Here is a 19,499-nt window from a genome sequence, read left to right as displayed (position 1 = left end):
GATTTTTTTTTTTTTTTTTTGAAAGATTTTGTTTTTTTCCTTTTTCTCCCCAAGGCCCCCCAATACATAGTTGTATATTCTTCGTTGTGGGTCCTTCTAGTTGTGGCATGTGGGACGCTGCCTCAGCGTGGTTTGATGAGCAGTGCCATGTCCGCGCCCAGGATTCGAACCAACGAAACACTGGGCCGCCTGCAGCAGAGCGCGAGAACCCAACCACTCGGCCACGGGGCCAGCCACTATTTTTTTTTTTTTTCCTTTTTTTCCTCCCCAAAGCCCCCCGGCACATAGTTGTATATTTTTCGTTGTGGGTCCTTCTAGTTGTGGCATGTGGGACGCCGCCTCAGCGTGGTTTGATGAGCAGTGCCATGTCCACGCCCAGGATTCAAACCAACGAAACACTGGGCCGCCTGCAGCAGAGCACGCAAACTTGACCACTTGGCCACGGGGCCAGCCCCGTCTTGGATGATTTTTAGTTTGGGTTTGTGTTGCACACGGGGGCCCCGCTCCAACCAGCTAGTTTCACATCACTACTGTGACTCCCACAACCAAGGGTGTGTGGACATCAGAGAAACCATCGGCAGGAACGAGAAAGATGGACCCTGTGGCTGTGCAGACAGGACACACGGTGGGCCATGGCGTGTGGGCGGCAGAGGCCCCTCGGCATTTAGAGCAGCTCTGAGAGATGAGGATGGAGAGCAGGAGAGATGGGCGCCTCGGCTAGGAGGGCCAGCGCTTGCTTGACAGGAAGGGCGCTGGGAAGGGGAGTCCAGAGGTGGCGGAGAAGCAGTCAAAGACGCGATTCAGGAGCACATCAGCTCTGCGGCGAGGCCCCGCCCTCACCTGTTTGATAAGCAGGACCCTGATGCTACTGGGTGCTCTCCAGGCCGCAGTGCTCATGGGAGTGGGAGGGGAGGAGGTGGCAGCGCGGCCCGGAGGCGAAGGGGCTCGTCCAGCCACATGCCCACTCTCCTGGCCTGAGTCCTGCACCTTGCCCTCCCCTCCCCGCCAAGCCTGTGGTCAGGATGTGGGCTGCGGGAGCCCTGGTAGAGTGTCAGGCCACGCGAGGTCAGGTGGCATCCGGACGCCACCCACTCCCTACCTTGTGGCAGCCTAGCTGTCATCCTTACTAAGGACGCGGCCGAGCTGCCTCGTGTGGCCCCGGCGCTGCCCACATGGAGCTTCTCACGGAAGCTGGAGGGCACACAGGTCTTCAGCACCGGCCCTGAGCTGGCACACACCCTCTGTCCTCTTGCTCAGCCGCTTGTCTGCCCTTGACTGGCAAGCAGTTGGTTTCCCAGCCAGACACCAGTAGCACCTGTGCAGGTCCGTGGGTGCAATACATGCCAAGCCCGTGTGTTGCCACGAAATAGTACTCATTGTTTTTTCTTGTTAATTTTGCTGTAAATGCCTGGTTTTAACTGCAGAGTCGTGAGCCTTAATGTACTCTTTTTTTTTTTTCTTTTTTGGTGAGGAAGATTTGCTCTGAGCTAATATCTATTGCCAATCTTCCTCTTTTTGCTTGAGGAAGATTGTCCCTGAGCTAACATCTGTGCCAGTCTTCTGTTTTGTATGTGGATCGCTGCCGCAGTGTGGCTTGATGAGTGGTGTAGGTCTGTGCCCAGGATCTGAACCCATGAACCGGGACTGCAGAAGCGGAACACACTGGACTCAACCACTGTGCTATGGGGCTGGCCCTCATAATATGCTTTTTAATGTGTGTTCACTTACTAATTATCTAAAATATAGCAGGTGTCTGACTTACTGTGTTTACTTTTATTGAAAACCTTGTATCTCGTGCTACACTCCCCGGAGGGACTCTGGGTCTTTCCTCCAGCCACAGCTTCTGTGAGGAGCTTGACGCAGCCCTGGCTGTGTGGACGCAGAAGTTCTGTTGCGACTCCTAACTTGCTTTGCCATGGCTGGCCTTAGGCTGAGACAGTGGACAGGGAAGCCGAATTGTCCTCTGCGGGGCAGAGCTGGGCCGCCGTGTGAGGCCTGAATGGCGCACTGGAGACATGCCCACGTCATGCTCGCCTGCTGGCGCAGGACACTGGCCCACGGAGCTTCCGTGGTTCCCCCAAGGGTTCAAGGGATCTCTTGGGTTGGATGTTCCTCCTGTTAGCTGAGAAACTGGTCTCTGCTAACGTTTCCTGCCAAGTCCATTGAAATTTCTATTTTCTTTCGTGAGGTGGGAGTGCTGTGTGGCTGGAGAGGGCCTGCTTGCTGGCTGTACCCCAGGTCCCAGGCACCACATGGAGCCCCTGAACTCCAGCATGGGCGGTTGAGATGGTGGACTTCCTTACTCTGGGTTCCTCCAGAGCCTGGGGGATGCCGCCTTCAGCCTGCCTGCCTTCCAGAAGAGGAAAGGCATCCAAGAGAACTAGCCCGGAGCCTGCCCCTCCCAGAAACCTCAAATTTCAGTAAATCTTAGCAAGAGAAAAACACAGAAAGTGAGAATGTGGGCTGCTGGGGTCTCCAGGTCTTCCTGATCAAGGGCTGCAATGGGGGTGGGCTCTGCCCCGGGCCCCAAGCTTCTGGGTGGGGCTCAGGGCTCCCACCCGCACTCGGGACGGCATCTAAATACGGTGCAGGCCTCGTTGACGGGCAGACCTCACAGGGTGTGCTCGTGCATCCGAACAGCCTGGGGTGTTCCTGTGAGATCAGAACACCCCCAGCCCTTCTGCCAGGCAGATCCCGGTGCAGGGTGGGGGACCGCAGGGTGCTGGGAGGGAGCCCAAGGGCATCTGCAGGCCTTGAGGCAGGAGTCCAGGGGTCCAGTGCCCTGAGCGCACACCGCTTTCTTCCCCTAAGGATCTAGTGAACATCGAGATGTTCCTGACAGCCAAAGAAGTGGAGGAGTCCCTGGAGAGGCGCGAGACCGCGACCTGCCTGGCCTGGTGCCACGATAACAAGTCCCGGCTGCGCAAGATGAAGGTGTGCGGGGCTCCCAGTGGGCGGCACTCCCGGTGCAACCGGGTGTGGTGGGAGGGGTGGCACCGGGGCAGAGGTTCTGCCACCTGCCCCAGAACCAGTCCACTTCACCTGTTGGTTCAGAGTTCTTTGGTTCTAGTTCATAGGGTGGGTTGTTTGGTCTGGTGTGGGTCTTGGGTTGTTTTGGTGGTGGTGTTTGCCTTTTAGGTAAAATCCCTGAAAAGTGCACCCCTTCTGCCTCAGGGCTGGGACACATGCTCTGAGCACCAGCCTCTGGAGGAGCGAGGTGCTGATTGCGTAGCATGTGCAGCATGTGCAGCGCTGCTGGCTGGAGCCTGGGGCTGTGGCTGCTCAGTCAGGGTGGGGAGCCCCTGGGGACACCATCGTCTGCAGCAAGGGTGCTGAGTTCCAGGTTCAGATATGCTTCTCGAATACAGCTTTTCTCGAGACCCACAGCAGCTTAAAAAATAGACACATAAACGTAAACTACAGAATTTGAACATGCTTACTAAAGGTGGTGTGACCGTGGGGCTTGCAGAAATGATTGACTGGTATTGACTTCCCCTGCCTCACTTAGAAAAACTGCGTTTTCTGTTTTCTAAACCAAGTACCTTTAACCCCTCCCCGGTTGAGCTTGTGTGCACACAGTCACCAGCCAAGGCCGACATTCTCTGCCACTCAGGGCCACCAAAGTGAGCATGACACGAAGACAGGACGGAAAAGTAGAGTGGCCAGTGGCTCCCCTAAAGAGAGTAAGGATCTTGGTGTGGAAACCATAAGAGGAAAGCCAGAAGGGGTATGTAGCGTTTGCCCACTCGCCCCACAGCTGTGCACATGGGAGCGGGTCAGGAGACTAGGCCTCCCATCCTGGCAGGCGTTTCTGCAAGCCCTGTCACCTCAGACAGCACTGCTGCTTGGCGCGGGCATGCCCACGCGGCCAGGCCTCAGGTGGGCCTCGCAGCACGTGGGGGCGGTGGGGCCAGAACCACAGAGGTAGGTGCCAGTCCCCTCACCATTTGACTTGAGAGGACTTAAAAAGCCAAACAGAAATACATTTGGAAGACACCCTGGTGACACGAACAAGCTGAGCACACAGTTGTGTGTGTGCATGAGCTCACACACTCGGGTGCCCATGCGGGCCAGGGAGGGGAGAGGAGCATTGAGGGGCCACAGACACCAGCAGGATCCCTCTCCTCATCATGAGGCTGGACAAGAGAGGAAACTGAGGCCCAAGTATGACATAGTTGGAAAATACCTCTAAGATAATAAGCGTGCCAGGTGGCTATTGAGTTGACTCAGCTCTCTAGACGCTTCCTGACACGGATCATTGGGGTCCATGCCGCATGTCTAGAGTCAGATGGGATCAAGAATGTGGTAGCCCCTCACCTTTCATTGATAGCACAGGGCGTGGCCAGCGCTCAGTGCTTGGCCTGACCGTCTAGAAGCATGGTACTTAAGTCTGATTTGAGTACCCGCGGGTCAGTACATGTGTATTTTACCTCTTGGGGGCCAGACTCTGAAAGTTAGCCAGGTAGAGCCGAGAGCTGCATAAATAACGAAGCGTGTTTGAAGGTGTCGTCGTGTAAGGTGAGAGTTTGCCCACAGTGCTGCTTGTCTGCAGTGTCTGCCCAGCGGCTCCCTCCTGCTTTCAGACGGAGCCCCCAGGCCCCCCAGGGATAGAAGCACCATTGTTGGCAGCCCAGGAGGCAGGTGAGGCCTCTTCCGCTGGCCTCCCCCTCGGCCCCTGCTGGTGTGGCCTTTGAAGAGAACTCATCACTGGGGCCAGGACCTCGTTCCCCTTCATGGTTTGTGTCACACCCGTGCTCTGCACACGGCACATGCTCCCCCCAGTCGGGGGTTGGGACAGACTCCTACCTCAGGGCAGAGGCCGGGGAGATTGCTTTGCTCTGAGTACCCGTGGTGTGGGCATGCTGGCCCCCAGGTAAGTGGCTCTCTGCACCTCTGCCCTGAGTGGGCACCGGGCTCTGGGCAGCACAGTCCATCACCAGTCACGTCAGCCGGGGCTGCGCCCTCGCGTCTGGAGCGGGCTGGGGCCCGGCCGAGACGCTTCCTGAGAATGGAGGCTCGGGCGGGCGGGGTTGGGACTGGCTGACTGTTTGCCGTGTGGAATTTCCGTCCATGCTGCCTTGTGATCTGGGCGCTGTGGAAGTCAGGGTGGCAGATGAGTGAGGAACCCTAGGGTTTGCCTCTTCTCCTATGAATCCCACGCACTCCGTTTCTGGTGGGAAGTGTTGAGCGTGTTCTGAAACCATGTTGAAGATATTAGAGTTTAAATTACTACTTTTATAGAATAATCCAGCTTTTCGTCTTTGGTTACAAAAGTGAATTTTGCCTGCTTGCACCCTACTCCCAGCCACAAGTGTTTTAGCCCAGATTGGACTGGCATCATAAGATTTCAACCTGAGCACTTGGGCTTCCCTACCAATGACCTGGCGGCTGGTGCACTGTTAGCACCCCTCAGAGTCTCGGGCAGAGCTGTTGGACAGACGCCTGCCAGACACACAGCTGCCCTCGGCCCGCTCCTTCCAGCAGCTCCAGGCCCAGACCACTTGCACCCTCGGTGAATCCTGGGGCTCTTCCTTGCGCAGGAGCCGGCATCTGGCCAGCTCCTGCCACCTCGCCTGGACCGCTTACCCCAGGCGTCCATGCTCTCCCCAGCCCACGCCTCCTCAGCCGGCATGCCCTGTGCCCCGTGCCCAGTGTGCCTGGCTTGGAGCCCTGGGTTCTCGCCTGCTCTGTGCTTGCTGCTCTTGCTTCTGCCCCATGTGAGGTGCCGCCTCCCTGCGTCTCCTCGCTCCGGCGTCAGGGCCTCAGTACAGGGCCTGCCTCTCCCAGGGGGCCCTGGTCCGCCGGTTCCAACCGTCAGGACAGACCAGGCAGGCCATGCTGCTGAGGCTGCGGCCCGGCTGAGGCCGAGCTAGAGGAGGGCCGGCGGTCAGGGAGGAAGCAGCCACCTGCTCAGGCTTTTAGGGCTTTGGCAGAGATAAAACACCCGGGAGCTGCTGTGTCCCGTCGAGGTGTTGGGAGCTGCTCATGCAGTCACTTGGGAAGTTGCAGCCCCAGCGCCTCACAGTGACTCCTGGCTGCTGCTCACCCTCGGTGAGGCCTGTCAGCCCCCAGGGCCCAGCCCATGGGGACTCCTTGGGGCATCCACCTCAGGTTGCAGTGCTGCTCCCGCCACACTGCACTGTGGCTGTGCTGGAGAGGCTGGGCTGCCGGCCGTTGGAGCCGACAGTGTGGCCTGCAGGTGGAAGTTACAGTTGTGGTGTGACCCCTGCTTCCCGGTGGCTCTGAGCTTCGTAGCGATGTTAGTGCGGTGTCAGGCTGGTCTGGTGGGGTGTGCCGGGGGCGTGGCTCTGCTGTGGCGCCTTCTGAGCCTTGTCTTGTCTTTGTCCTCAGAGCTGCCTGGAGTTCAGCCTAAGAATCCAGGAGTTCATTGAACTCATCCGGCAGAACAAGAGACTGGACGCTGTGAGGTAGGACATCAAGATGAGCACATGGTCCTTGCCGGAGGCAGGGCTTCCTCCCTGACATCACAGGGCGGGCGGTCTGGGTCCCCTTGTGTTCTGGGTTCTGGGGAAGGAAGCACAGGGCCTCACGCAGGTCTCCCGACTGGCTGGGCCCTGCCTGGTGACAGGCAGCCTGCTTCTCTCTCTGTTCCCTAGCAGGGGCTAAGGTCTGGAGCCTGGAGTCCGAGGCCCTGTCTTTCCACTTGGAGAAGTCGTGTTAGCCCCTGTAGCTCAGGAGCATCCTTGCTGTGGCTGATCCTCACCCAGGTTCCAGTGTTGTTAGGCTGGGGGATTTCCATCTGGTCACTGGAGAGAATGGTGACGGCAAGCAGAGTGTCTGGGGTGTCCTGGCCCGTCTGCAGGGCAGGCTGCAGTGCCAGTGATGCACGAGCTCCTTTCGGGGTGGTCAGTTGGCACGGCTGCCGTGAGGCCCCACTTCCCAGGCCCTGCTTTTCTCCAGTGCACGTGTCCTTTCTAGCAGCAATGGGCTGACTAACATGTGGGCTTGGGGCCTCTTGGTTCTGCTGCCACGTCCTCCCGCCCCAGGATGTTGCTGGCCCCAGGATGGGAGAGTCTTTGAGTGCAGAGAACGTGGTGTTTAGAGGGTGGACCGAGGGCGTATGTGAGGGTGAGTTTTTTCTTGGGAGAGAGGGAGCCCTTGGGAAGGAGGCGGGTGTGTGGCGTGGGAGCACAGGGTCCCCAAGTCCAGAGTGCTCAGGAGACCTGTGTCCTCGTGGTTTCCACTTGCACGACCAGGGCTGGGCGTGGCCGGCTTGGCCCTGGATCCCATCTGAACCTGAGTGAGGCTGTTCTTCGGGGGTGGGGTCGGGATGGGGAGTCACTGCAGAACCAGAGGGCTGGACTATCTCGGACCCCAGGGCCACGCGGAGGGCAGGGGTGTCCAAGTATAGTTAGTGTCGTTGAGGTTTGGATTCCCGGAAGCCAGGGTCACATGGAAGGGCTTGGGCAGGTGCCCTTGGTGGCTCGGTTGCTGCATTTGGGTGCTTTCTGTGTGGGAGTCTGTGCTTGGTGCGTGGGCCCATCCCCATCTCCTGGAGGAGGGGTGCTCAGTAACTGCTGTCCAGTGTCTGGGTGGGGTCGGACCCAAGGAGTTGAGCTCCTGGCAGACGCTGGCCCAGGTCACACGGGTAGGGCTCCCTTGGTCCCGAGGATCTGGCATAGACTGTGAGCTCAGATTCTTGAAGATGAAAGTACAAACTTAGATGAACCAAAGTCTTGTTTTCTAGACACGCAAGAAAGCACTTCAGTCAGGCCGAAGGGAGCCAGCTGGACGAAGTCCGCCAGGTCATGGGCATGCTGGCCTTCCCGCCAGACACACACATCTCCCCCTACAAGGTAACCTGCGCTGTGGGCCCTCGGGGGCTCCTGAGAGTCTGGGCTGCGGTCCTTTCCATACACGGAGCGTGACCCACACACCGAGCTGGCCTTCTCCAGTTTGTTCCCATTCTGGTGGATCTGGCGATGTCATAGTGTGTCAGCCTAGGAAGCCCAGGGCTTGCGCTCCGTGCCTTGCTGCCTCCATCCCCCTCCCTGCCCTTCTCTGTCTGGGGCCCCTCGGTCAGGAGCCGGGCACATGGGGTCTGGCCGGTGCATTTCTAGGCTCAGTTGTTTCTGTCATCTTCCCTGCACCAGGGTCACTTGGCATGTCTTCTGTGCTCAGTCCCTCCCCCGCGGAGGGCCCTTCCTCTCCTTGACCTTGTGGGTCCACGTGGGTCTGGGCAGGGGCGTGGTCCTGCAGCATCACTAAGCAGCCGCCATGGCTGTGGGGTCATCTGGCCTGTTGAAGCTCAGGTCATGGCCCCCTTTGGGGTCCTTCTTCCTGTCTGCAAGAATCTCACATGTCACAGCCAAATGGCGAGCTCTGTGCTCCCAGCCTGTCACCCTAGTCTGACAGCCTGCCTTCGCTCCTTCCTGTCTCCTTCCCCTTCAGGTCAGACCTGCTGTGTTCCCGCCGAGGTGGCCAGTTAAATCCTTGGTCACCTCCCCCCCCTCTCCTTATCGAAGGGGTGCTTGGCCACACCCTGGGAGTTCTCTTCTCAACAGGCTTTTGCAAAATGGACAGGCTGAGAATTTTCCAGATCCTAAAGTTCTTCTTTTGATTAACAATTTCAACTTTAAGTCATTTCTCCCTTCCCAAATTTTACTATAAACACTCAAGAGAAGCCAAGCTTCCCCATCCACACTTTGCTTAGAAGGAGCTTCAACGAGATACCCGATTTCATCCTTCACAGCTTCTGCCTTCCACAGACAACGGGACAGGAACACATTCAGCCGAGCCCTTTGCCACTTTATAACAGTGGTCGCCACTCCTCTGGTTCCCAGCCACACATTCCTCATTCCGTCTGAGGCCTCCCAGCATGGCGTTTCCACGCACCTTGTGCTCGTGGCCCCTGAGGAATTCTCGCAGAAGAGTGGGCTCTCTCTCCATCTCTCCTCTCCTCCTGCGCTCCCAGCAGAATCACCCGTGACAGTACGTTCCTGGCAGTGCAGGCTCCTAGGCGCAGCACCAGACTCCCAGCCTCTGCCCGTTACCTGATTCCATAGCTGTGCCCACTTTTTCCATATGTATATTGCTTATGCGTTTGGTTTGTTTTCTCTCTTGACCCCTGTTTAGTCCCTTCTGACTGCTATAAGAAAATCCCACGGACGGGGTGGCTTATAAAAAGCAGAAATTTATTTCTCACATTCTGGAGGCTGGAGGTCTGAGATCAGGGTGCTGGCGTGGTCAGGTGAGGGCCTCTTCCTGGTGCAGACTTCTCGCTGTGTCCTCCCGCGGTGGAAGGGTCTAGGGAGCTCTGTGGGGTCTCTGTTATAAGGGCACTAATCCCATCCGTGAGGGCTCCACCCTCATGACCTAAGCACCTCTGAAGGCTCCACTTCACATCGATAGACGGCTGGAAGCTCCTCCACCCTGATTGAATTCACACGGTTCTGCGGTGTTTTGGAATCTCTTATAATTAAAATCATCAGGTCCCAGAGATCTCCAGGTGATGCGTCTACACTCAGATCTTAACTCATAGTATCTTAAGTTTCTCTTCCCTGCTCCGGAGAAGATTGGTTAGAAATTCAAGAAAAGCCGACTGGCTCCTAGGGATGAGTATCCAGCTCAGGATGGGCGTGGAGCCTGTGTCTCCTTCCTCTCCGAAGGGGCCTTGCTGTGCAGCAAGGAGCCAGGAGTGCTGCCATCCACTGCCTCCAGGGCAGGCATACTGGACCTCGGAGAAGCCTCTGTGCCAGCACAGCAGAAACCACAGCGGCCAGTGCTCATGTCCCTCCCTGCCCCGGAGCAGAGCCCTCCATCTGCAGGGGCGTCCTCAGCAGAACAGCTGTGCCCACCCACTCACTCAGAGTCCAGGCCTGCCGGGTGACAGGCACAGCCCACAGACTCACAGCCTCTTCACTGTGCACGATGGTCAGAGGAGTTCAGCAGCACGAAAGACCGAGATGCGCATGAGAGAACCTTGGCTCAGAGGAAGCAGGCCGTTTATGATGCAGAAAACCTAAAAAGAGAGTCGAGGCAAAAACCTAAAAAGAGGTGTGTCCTGAAGTCAGAAGAGCAGAGAACCAACCGCTTGTGAGATTGGCGGAGTGGCCCCGTTAGGGCAGCAGAACACTCGTCCCTTGTGGTGGGAAGTCACAGGCGTGTCTAAGTGTCACGCAAGGAACAGGACTGTTCAGAGAGGTGGCTGCCCCAGAGCTGGAAGCAGAGGGTCTCGGGAGTGAGTTGCGGGCCGTCACCCTTCAGTGCGAGCCTCGCAGCCGCGGCTTAGCCTCGTGTGGAGTTCGCTTTGATAAAATAATATTAAAAGCACTTTCTTTAATGTTGGAGTTAAGTGTGATGTGTCCCGAGACCCGGCCTCTCTGAGGATCCCACACGGTGGCTGACGACACCTCTCCACGCGGCTGCTCGGCCTCCCGGTTGGTGTGAGGATGTTGCGCCCTCCTGCCCCGTCTCTGAGTCTGAGCCCCGGTGACGGGGGACGGACGTCCACCAGCTTTAATTTTGTGTTCTGATTCTTCAACCTGAGGTGGAGCTGCCGTTTCCCATTTAATACGTTATTTCCTGGAATAAGACTTTTCCTTTTAATCTTTAAAGCTCTGAGCAGGAGGCTCCAGAGCTCGTCTTTGCCGAGCTGTCCTTGCAGCCCACTGGGTTCTGTTCTTGCCAGGAGGCCACAGCACCCACACGCCCCAGAGCAGCGTGTCCACCCAGGAGCGTTCAGTGCTCCAGAAAGTTAGGTCTCAATGTCCGTCAGCGATTGGAAGTCAGGGCTGCGCGAGGGTTCGTGGGCAGTTCGTCTGTTGCCTTTGTCATCCACATGGAAACAGCTGCACATTGGTCTGTGCTGTCGGTGATGACAGCATGCTTTTGTAAGCTGTCCCCAGAGGGTCCCCAGCGCCCTCTGCCCTGTCTCTTGCAGGACCTGCTGGACCCGGCCCGGTGGCGGATGCTGATCCAGCAGTTCCGGTACGACAACTACCGGCTGCACCAGCTGGGGAACAACTCCGTGTTCACGCTCACCTTGCAGGCCGGCCTCTCGGCGATAAAGACACCGTATCCTTCTGGCTGCGAGGGTGCCCCTCGCGCTCGGCCTTGCTCGGTCAGGCCTCGTGTCCGCAATCCCACCCTGGCCAGCCTTTGTCCTCTGTCGGAAAACCGAGCCCAGACTCGGGCTCCTGCCGTGTGTGGAGACGGTGGTGGGTGGAGAGTCTCCCTTGGTCTGCAGAAGCCCGCACCGAGACCACTCCCCTCCCTCTCCTTCCAGGCGTGCCAGGAGCACCGCCCGGCCAGTGCAGAGATGTTTGCATGCTTCCTGGCAGCTGGGACTCGAACCATTCAGAGTAGTTTCCCGTGAGATTCCCCAGAATCCTCGAACTTTCATTGTCTCAGCCCTTGCTGTTCCAGCCAAGTGTCTTTGCTCTTCTCCCCTGAGCTCATGAAATGGCAGTCGCATCTCCAGCAGAGCAGCAGCCCCGTTACCAGAGAGCTGAGGCGTTCCGACCCCAGCATATGGGTCCCTCTCAAGTACAGAATGTGGTCCCCTCCGGGACTGCCCCTTGGTTTCTCCCCCTCAGGACCCCTGGGCTGTTTGCCCCTTAGTTGTCACCTGTCAGCACCATCATCTGATGCTGGGCACATTGGGCAGGCCCCACGTGTCAGGACGTGGGTCCTGTTGAGGAGGACTGGGGCCCAGAGGGCTAGTGACTATCCTGGGGCCACTGCTGGTCCCCGGCGGAGCCTGGCAGAGAGCCGGGTGGCCTGTGTTGAGTGCTCTGCAGCCCTCAGCCTTCTCTGGGCCCCCAGACTCTCTGGTGCAGGGATGAGGGCGGGCGCGTGGGGCCACCCAGTGGGCATGTTCCACATTCCTAGTACAAGAGGAGCCCTGGCCTCTTGTTCCCACTCAGGCCTCACTGAGGCTGTTTTCCTGCCAAAGGCAGTGTTTTCTTGGCCTGAAAGAGAACTCCATACTTGCTTTCTGCCTGGTGTCCAAGTGCAGAGGGAGTGGCCTCAGTGCGCCTTGTCTCCCGCCACCTGAGACCTTCCTTAACCTGAAGCACAGGCAGTGCTACAAGGAGGACGGCAGCTCCAAGAGCCCCGACTGCCCTGTGTGCAGTCGCTCCCTGAACAAGCTGGCGCAGCCCCTACCCATGGCCCACTGTGCCAACTCCCGCCTGGTCTGCAAGATCTCGGGCGACGTGATGAATGAGAACAACCCGCCCATGATGCTGCCCAATGGCTATGTCTACGGCTACAACGTGAGGGCCAGGGCGTGGGGGGTGCGTTGCAGCTCACCTCGTCCCCCGTCTGGGCTGGGTCGCTGGACGGGGAGGACGGGATGGGTTACGGGCTGAGGCTGCTTTGACGGGAGTACCACCCAGAAGTGACTTTTGCAGAATGATGATTTGCTCCCTGATAGTTCGTTGTGTGATTTTTAATGGGAATCTTAACGTGCATCACGTTGGCTTGTCTTAATGCGTTCTCATCTTGTTTTTCAGTCCCTGCTCTCAATCCGTCAAGATGATAAAGTTGTTTGCCCAAGAACCAAAGAAGTCTTCCACTTCTCGCAAGCCGAGAAAGTGTACATCATGTAGGCCTGCGTCGCCAAGCGCACGCGGCGGGGTCGGGCAGCCGCAGGGAGCCCCTCGCCCTCGGCCCCGGCTGCTGCGGCGTTTCTGTTTCTTGCGACCAAAGATCAGTGAGCAACGATAAATACTCTTAGGAGAGAGGAATGGGATGTAACAGGTTTGTACTTGAAAACAGCGTTTTGATTGGTAGGATTTTGTAACGTGAGTCAACTACTTGATGCTTCTGAAAAGTACTTTCACCTTCAAAGAGACTTTTCCTTAAAGACTGACTTCACACTGAGGGAAACTTTAGAACATGTCAAAAATTGGAATCGATTATTTCCCTGTGTTCTCAGTTTCCTCCCTTTTGCTAATGACGAACCTTGGGAACAGGCTGGTCCTTCGCGTGGCCTGGACGGGGGCGGCCGTGCCGATGGACCTGCAGCGACTCGGAGGCGCCACGGGTGACCTTGTGACTCCTTGTAGAGCTGCTCCCAACGCTGGCGCCACGGGCCGGGGGAGAGGCGCGCGTCCAGGACTGCCCCGCCCGCAGGCCGTGTCAGGACGCACGTCATTGGTGCCGCCTTATCTCCTGCCTGAGAATGTATCCGCGTGGAAGCCCCGGGACTGAGTTTTGCAGAGGCCTTGCGGATGGTTTGGTAACCTTAGGTCTGAACACTATTCATTACAGAAACTAATAGTTCAGTTGAAGTAGCCACCGATGACTTCAAATCAAACGAACCGTTGTAGTTCACACACCACCGTATCGTAGAGGTTTGTATTTAGCGCTTATTTTTGCATGTCGATGTTGATTAGCTAATAAACTGTAAATGTAAAACGTATTAATAAAAGGGTTTTCTATTTCTTCTTTCTGTGTGAGGCGGAAGCTGCTGTGCGTTTCTGACACCTCGGGTCGTGTCTGCTCCCCTGTACCAGCCCCTTTGGTCAGCAGTGGGCGGGCTGGGGGCCTGGGTGGGCTGCGAGCAGCCCCCAGTGCAGTCCGTCCAGCTCTGGTGTGACAATGACAGAGCTGCGCCTTCCAGAGCTCCATCCCGGGGTCCTGCTCCAGGACCCTGTCAGCCGCACGGCCACTGCCTCACAGCACCTGTGACTGGGGGTCCCCCTGCAGCAGAGCACGTCTCCTGCTGAGCAGGCGCCTGGGCAGGAGGAGGGCACCATGCTCCGAGCGTCTGTCCAGGCACAGGCCACCACCAGGGCCCTTCCCGCCGCTCAGATCCACCCGCTGAACTTGGGTGGGGATGGCACTGCAAGGCGGCTCAAAGTTAGGACAACTCGGGCGATGGATGACATGAGGCCCCTCCACCTGGGGGTCCTGCCTTGGTGGAGGGGCCGCCCGTTGCATCCCCACAGTCCCAGGAGCTCCCAGTTTCCCTTTGGCAGATTCCTCTTCTTAATTTGCCTAACCTCTCACTGTGGCCACAGTGGGGCTCAGATGCAGCTGGAGACCATCCCAGCCTGATTGTCAGGGCACTGGTGATTCTGGGGGAGCCGGCCCCACTCTCCTGCTGGGGCCACCTGCCCTGCTGCCCAGTGCCTGGACGCAGACATGCTCTGTGCTGTCCACTTCTACCCCCGTTGCTCCTTCAGATGCCTCCTGCTCAGGCCACAGGGGGCCTCCGCGGCCCCTCACTACTGCTCCCTCACGCCTGCTCTCCACTTTGGCCGCACCTTGTAGGCTCTTTTGCTCCTTTCTTCCTGCCTGGCCTGCCAGGGGCTCCTCCACCAGCTCCCACCCCTGCCCCCATCTCACCTCTCCTCTGTTCCCCTGTGCCCTGGGTCCGCGTCCCACAGACACAGCCTCTGGGCCTTTGCCACGCTCTCCTCTCCCATGACCTGTGCAGTGCCAACTTGCCTCATGCTGGCAGCGCCTCCGCCTGCACATGGGCCTCTTCCACCTGAAGTGCCGCTCTGAGTTGTCAGCTGTGACGGGCTCCTTCGATGCGGGCCACCCTGGGCCCTGAGGTGAGTGGCGGGGTGCTGTGAGCAGGGCCTCACCTGCCTGCTCCTCTTCTTTTTCCTTTTTGTTGAAGTGTAACTGCATGCACCACTCGTAATGAGGTTCTGCATATGTGCACACGCGTGTGGCCACACAGACCATCCCAGCCCCCTGGCTGCCCTTGGGTCCTTTCCTGTCAACATTCCCCATCGATACTTCATTGTCAGAGTGGCTCAGCCCGTTCTGGAACCTTGAGAGCGGGAATTGCCCTGAGCGACCCACCCTCAGAGGCACAGTCACTCACGCCACCTGCTGCCACACGGTGTCTGATTGGGTGAACAGAGCACAGATTCCTCCTGTCTGCACACTGGTGGACACGCTTAGACGTGACGTTTGCTGAACACGTACACTCATTTTATGGGGAGGTGCCAAGGAGTGGGGTTGCTGGGTCCCGTGCTTAGCAGACACCACACACGGTCGGTTGCACCCACTCACGTGCGCCGCACCAGCCCCACATCCGGCCGCGCTTGGCCCGGGGCCTTGGTTTCAGACGTCCTGTACCTGTGGGTGTTAGCGCACCGTGGCCGTTTTTAAATCGCGGTAAAATCTGCATACATTGAAATACACAGGTCTTAGTAAACAGTTGGATGAGTCTTGGTAAATGTGTGCACACACGTAAGCACCTGGGTACACAGCATTCCCAGATGCCACAAAGTTACATGGTATTTCTTCCTCCAGACTCCACAGCCCACACGCATCACCCTCGGGGGTTTCACCCTCGGGGGCTTATCACGTTAGTTCTGCCTCCGTGTACGTTGGATCACAGCCTGTCTGCTCTTTGTGTCCAACTTGTCTCCCTCAGCAAATCCCGAGGTCCCTCCAGGCTGCCACGTACCCCCGTGGCCCCTGTGCGTGGCAGAGGAGCAGCCCTTCCACAACCAACGGTGTGGACCCGTTCCCTCTTGGTGGGCGTTGGACTGTTTCCAGTTTTCAGCTAAGAAGGAAGCTGCCGTGAACACCGGTGTCAAGTCTTTGCGGACATCATTTCTGTTTCTCGGGCAGAATCTGGAAGCGGAATGACTGGGTCGCAGTGCTGACCGTGCACAGACTTCCCCCGAAGCAGGGCTGCCCCGTGCCATCCGTGGGCAGCATGCAAGTCTCCGGCAGCTCCGCAGCTCCGTCAGCGCTTGACGCTTTCTCTCCTGAGGCGGCGGCTCAGTGGGCGTGGGTTTGTGCTTCCCCCACGACTCGTGACTCTGAGCCCCTTCCATGTGCTGGTTGGTTAGTCACACATCTGTTCAAGTCATCTGCCCATTTTTTATTGGATTATCTCATTTTTCTTGATTTGTAGGAATTACTTAAATATTCTGGATACAGATCCTTTGTTGGATATATGTTTTCACACTTGATCAACAGTGTCACTTAATCAGCGGAGGTTTTAATTTGAGTGAAGTTCAATTTCTGATTTTTTCTTTCATGGTTAGTGCCTATTTTTTTTGAGGAAGACTCGCCCTGAGCTAACATCTGTGCCAATCTTCCTCCACTTTATACGTGGGATGCCACCACAGCACGGCTGATGAGTGGAGTGGGTCTGCACCTGGGATCCAGACCCGCAAACCCAGGCCACCGGAGAGGGGGTCACAGAACTTTAACCACTGGGCCACAGGGCTGGCCCTTGGTTAATGCCTTTTGGTGTCCTAAGAAATACTTGCCCATCCCAAGGTCACAATCATACTCTCTTGTATCTTCTAGAAAATTTAGTTTTAGCTTTTATGTTTAGGTCTTGTCAACCTTAAAAATAAAATAGCCAGTTATTTTACCAGCAAAACAAGTATATTTGGGAATAGCCAACAAATTGCAATTTGGGATATGCATGCTGTGGCAGACCATAGGCAAACCCAACAAACAAGGGAGAGGAACCTTATTTTATAGAGAAAAGGGGAAATTGGGAGGGGCTGTTTTGAAGGAAAGTCCACTGGAGAAAAGCAAGGGCTCAGGGTGGCGATGGCTTCTCAATGGCTGAGTTGCTGGGGTCGTCGGTTTCTGTTTGGGATGCAATGTCCTTTCTCCTGTAATTGAGGATTCCTCCTGTTGACAGCTTCTGTTAGGGTCTGTAGTTGACCTCCAGTGGTACTGTGTCAGAGCTCTCCCTTCTGGCCTCCTGACTCCATTTTAAATGAGGTTTCCCTGTATTGACCATCAGTCTGTAATGATTGCAAATTAACTTTTGTGTGTGGTGTGAGGAAGAGGTTGGGATCACTTTCCTCCATATGTTTATCCTGTTGTTCCAACAGCATTTGTTGAAAAGACGTTTTCTCTCCCCGTTGAGTAATGTTGGCTCCTTTGTTTAAAAAAAAAAGTCCTGACTGTACCCATCTGGATCTGGCTGGCTGCCGATTTCTATGTAACTGCTCTGGGGCCATCCCCACACTACCACCAGGACCTTTGAAGGAAATCTTGAAACCAGGCAGTAGAATCCCTTTTGTGTTACTTATTCTCTGCTTCTTCGAAATCGTTCCTGTGAATTTCCACATAAATTTTAGTATTAGCTTGTCAAAGTCTACCAAAAAAAGAGAAAATTCTGCTGGGATTTTAATTGGAATTGCATTGAATCTACAGATCAGCTTAGGGGAGGTCTCAGTCTGCTCAGGCTGCCATGACAAGACCACAGACCGGGGGCTTAAACAATAGAAAATTACTTTCTCGGTCCTGGAGGCCAGAAGTCCAAGATCGAGGTCCTGGCAGGGTCACTTCCCCACCTGCAGACGGTGCCTCGCGCTGTGTCCTCACGTGGAGCTGGAGCTGGAGCTGCAGAGAGGTCTTCCTCTCCCTGGAATGACCAACACCAGTCCTATGGGATCAGGCCCCACCCTTGTGACCTCATTTAACCTTAATTACCTCCAAATACAGCCACATGAGGGGTTGGGGTTCAACATAAAGTTTGGAGGAGAGAAACAATTCAGTCCATAACAGAGGCTTAAATCTGGAGGATATCGAGTCCTCCCGTCTGCGAGCACAGGCGATCTCTCTGTATTTAGATCCCCTTTCTTTTCCCTCATGTATGTTGTATAGTTTTCAGTGAACATACTTTGCATTTTAATTTAACCCTAAGTATTTCATGATCCTTAATGCTGTTGTAATGTAACTTTTAAATTTAACTTTCCAATTGTTCCCATATGGTAACATATAATTGATTTTGTGTCCTGTGATCTTACTAAACTCACTTATTAGTTCTAGTAGCTTTTTGGTAAATTTTAAAGCATCTTCTATGTACATCTATGTGCAAAGATGCTTCTCTGTACACCTTTATTGTATCATGTGCAAATAAAGACTCGCTTTTTCTGCTTCCTCCTTCCTAATCTCCAGGCCTTTCCTTTCTTTTTCTTCCCTTCCTGTGCTGGCTGGAGCCCCCAGCCCAGTGTCAAATAGGAGGGTGAGAATGGGCATCCTTGTCTTGTTTGCAATCTTGGGTGGGAAGCATTGCCTTTCACTATTGAGGATGATGTTGGATGTAGGTTCTCCTGCTCCTTGTCAGGGTGAGGAAGTTCACTTCTCCTTTCCTGACTCATTATCATGAATGGATGTTGAATTTTGTCAAATGTCCTTTTCTTTATCTAATGAAGTTACCATATGACTTTTCTCCTTCTGTGGACATGGAGAGTTGTATCAGCTGAACTTGAATTGTCGAACACACATCGTGTGCCTGGGATAGAGCACACTGGTCTTGTGTGTTCTATTTTTATGTATTGCTGGATTCGATTTGCTGGTACTTTGCTAAATTGTACCAGTGGGTTACGTTGTCCCTAATGCACTCTCTTATTTTTCATGTCGGTGGGATGTGTACTGATGCCCCCTCTCATCCCTGATATCGCTCACTTGTTTCTTCTTTTTTCTTGATCAGCCTCACCAAAGGCTTATCAGGTTTATGGATCATTTCAAAACCCCACCTTTTGGTTGATTGATCGATCCCCCCATTGTTTGCCTTCGTTCTATTTAATTGATTTCTGCTCTTTATTATTTTCTTCCTTCTGCTTATTTTGGGTTTAATTGTTCTTTTTCTGGCTTCTTAAGGGGCAGATTAGATCACTGATTTTGGGCCTTTCATTTCTAGCATAAACATCCCATAAATTTTTATATTGTTTTCATTTGAATGCAGTTCAGAATATTTTATAATTTCCCTTGTGATTTCTTCTTCAACCCATGGACTATTTAGAAATCTGTTGGCTAATTTCCAAATATTTGGAGATTTTCCAAGTATTTCTCTTATTAAGTTCTAATTTAATTCTGTTGTTAGAAAATACACTGTCTGGTTTCAATCCTTTTAAATTTAGAGAGTCTTGTTTTGTGTCCATCTTGGTGAATGTTCCACGCGTGCTTAACGAGAGCGTGCATCTGCTGTTGGGTGGAGCGTTCCACTGTCAGTTGAGGCAGGGTGGTGGGTGGTGTTAAAGTCTTTCATATCCTTACTGGCTCTCTTTCCACTTATTCCATCGATCACTGACAGAAGAGTCTTAAAATTTACAGCTCGAATCGTGAACTAGTCTATTTCCCCTTTAGGTCTGTCAGTTTTCACTTCACATATTTTCAGTTTCTGTTATCAGGCATGAGCACCTTTAGGATTAGCGTCTTTAAAGGACCCACCCCTTTTCCATTTGGAAATGCCCATCTCTGGTAACATTTCCTTTTATAAAATCTGCTTTGTCTGAAGTGAACACAGCATTCCAGCTCTTGCCCTTAGCGTGTGCACATGGTATCTTTCTTGATCTTTTTACTTGTAACTCAAATCTTAAGTTTGAAGTGTGTTTCTTGTAGATGGCGTAGCTGGGTCTCTTAATCCAGTCGGACAATCGCTGCCTTTTCCTCAGCTGTGATGGTCGTGGTTACATCGGGCACCTTGCCCTTGAGTTCCAGCTGTCCCACTTGCTCTTCATCCCTTCTCCATCTTCACTTGCCTTCTTCTGGGCTGAGTATTTTCAAATGACTCCATTTCATCT

The 19,499-nt window shown here is 54.9% G+C and overlaps 1 protein-coding gene across 8 annotated transcripts in view; it reads left to right on the top strand.

Annotated features, from left to right (window-relative positions):
- MAEA (macrophage erythroblast attacher, E3 ubiquitin ligase) overlaps positions 1 to 13,416 on the top strand; it is a 40,251-nt gene extending 26,835 nt beyond the window's left edge. For 3 of the 8 annotated variants that reach the window (XM_023638538.2, XM_070264069.1, XM_070264070.1), the window contains exons 4-9: positions 2,812 to 2,934; positions 6,352 to 6,428; positions 7,709 to 7,817; positions 10,904 to 11,037; positions 12,044 to 12,239; positions 12,480 to 13,416. In XM_023638538.2, the coding sequence (XP_023494306.1) occupies positions 2,812 to 2,934; positions 6,352 to 6,428; positions 7,709 to 7,817; positions 10,904 to 11,037; positions 12,044 to 12,239; positions 12,480 to 12,575 (735 nt within the window). In that variant the 3' untranslated portion in view covers positions 12,576 to 13,416. Of the gene's footprint in view, positions 1 to 2,811; positions 2,935 to 3,613; positions 3,728 to 6,351; positions 6,429 to 7,708; positions 7,818 to 10,903; positions 11,038 to 12,043; positions 12,261 to 12,479 lie in introns of all 8 variants that reach the window. The other 5 variants (XM_023638537.2, XM_023638539.2, XM_014738668.3 and 2 more) reach the window with 3 other exon arrangements.
- The last annotated feature ends 6,083 nt before the right edge of the window (positions 13,417 to 19,499 follow it).

Source organism: Equus caballus, chromosome 3 (genome assembly GCF_041296265.1).
Source record: "Equus caballus isolate H_3958 breed thoroughbred chromosome 3, TB-T2T, whole genome shotgun sequence".
Classification (NCBI taxonomy): domain Eukaryota; kingdom Metazoa; phylum Chordata; class Mammalia; order Perissodactyla; family Equidae; genus Equus; species Equus caballus.
This window is presented reverse-complemented; position numbering and strand designations above follow the sequence as displayed.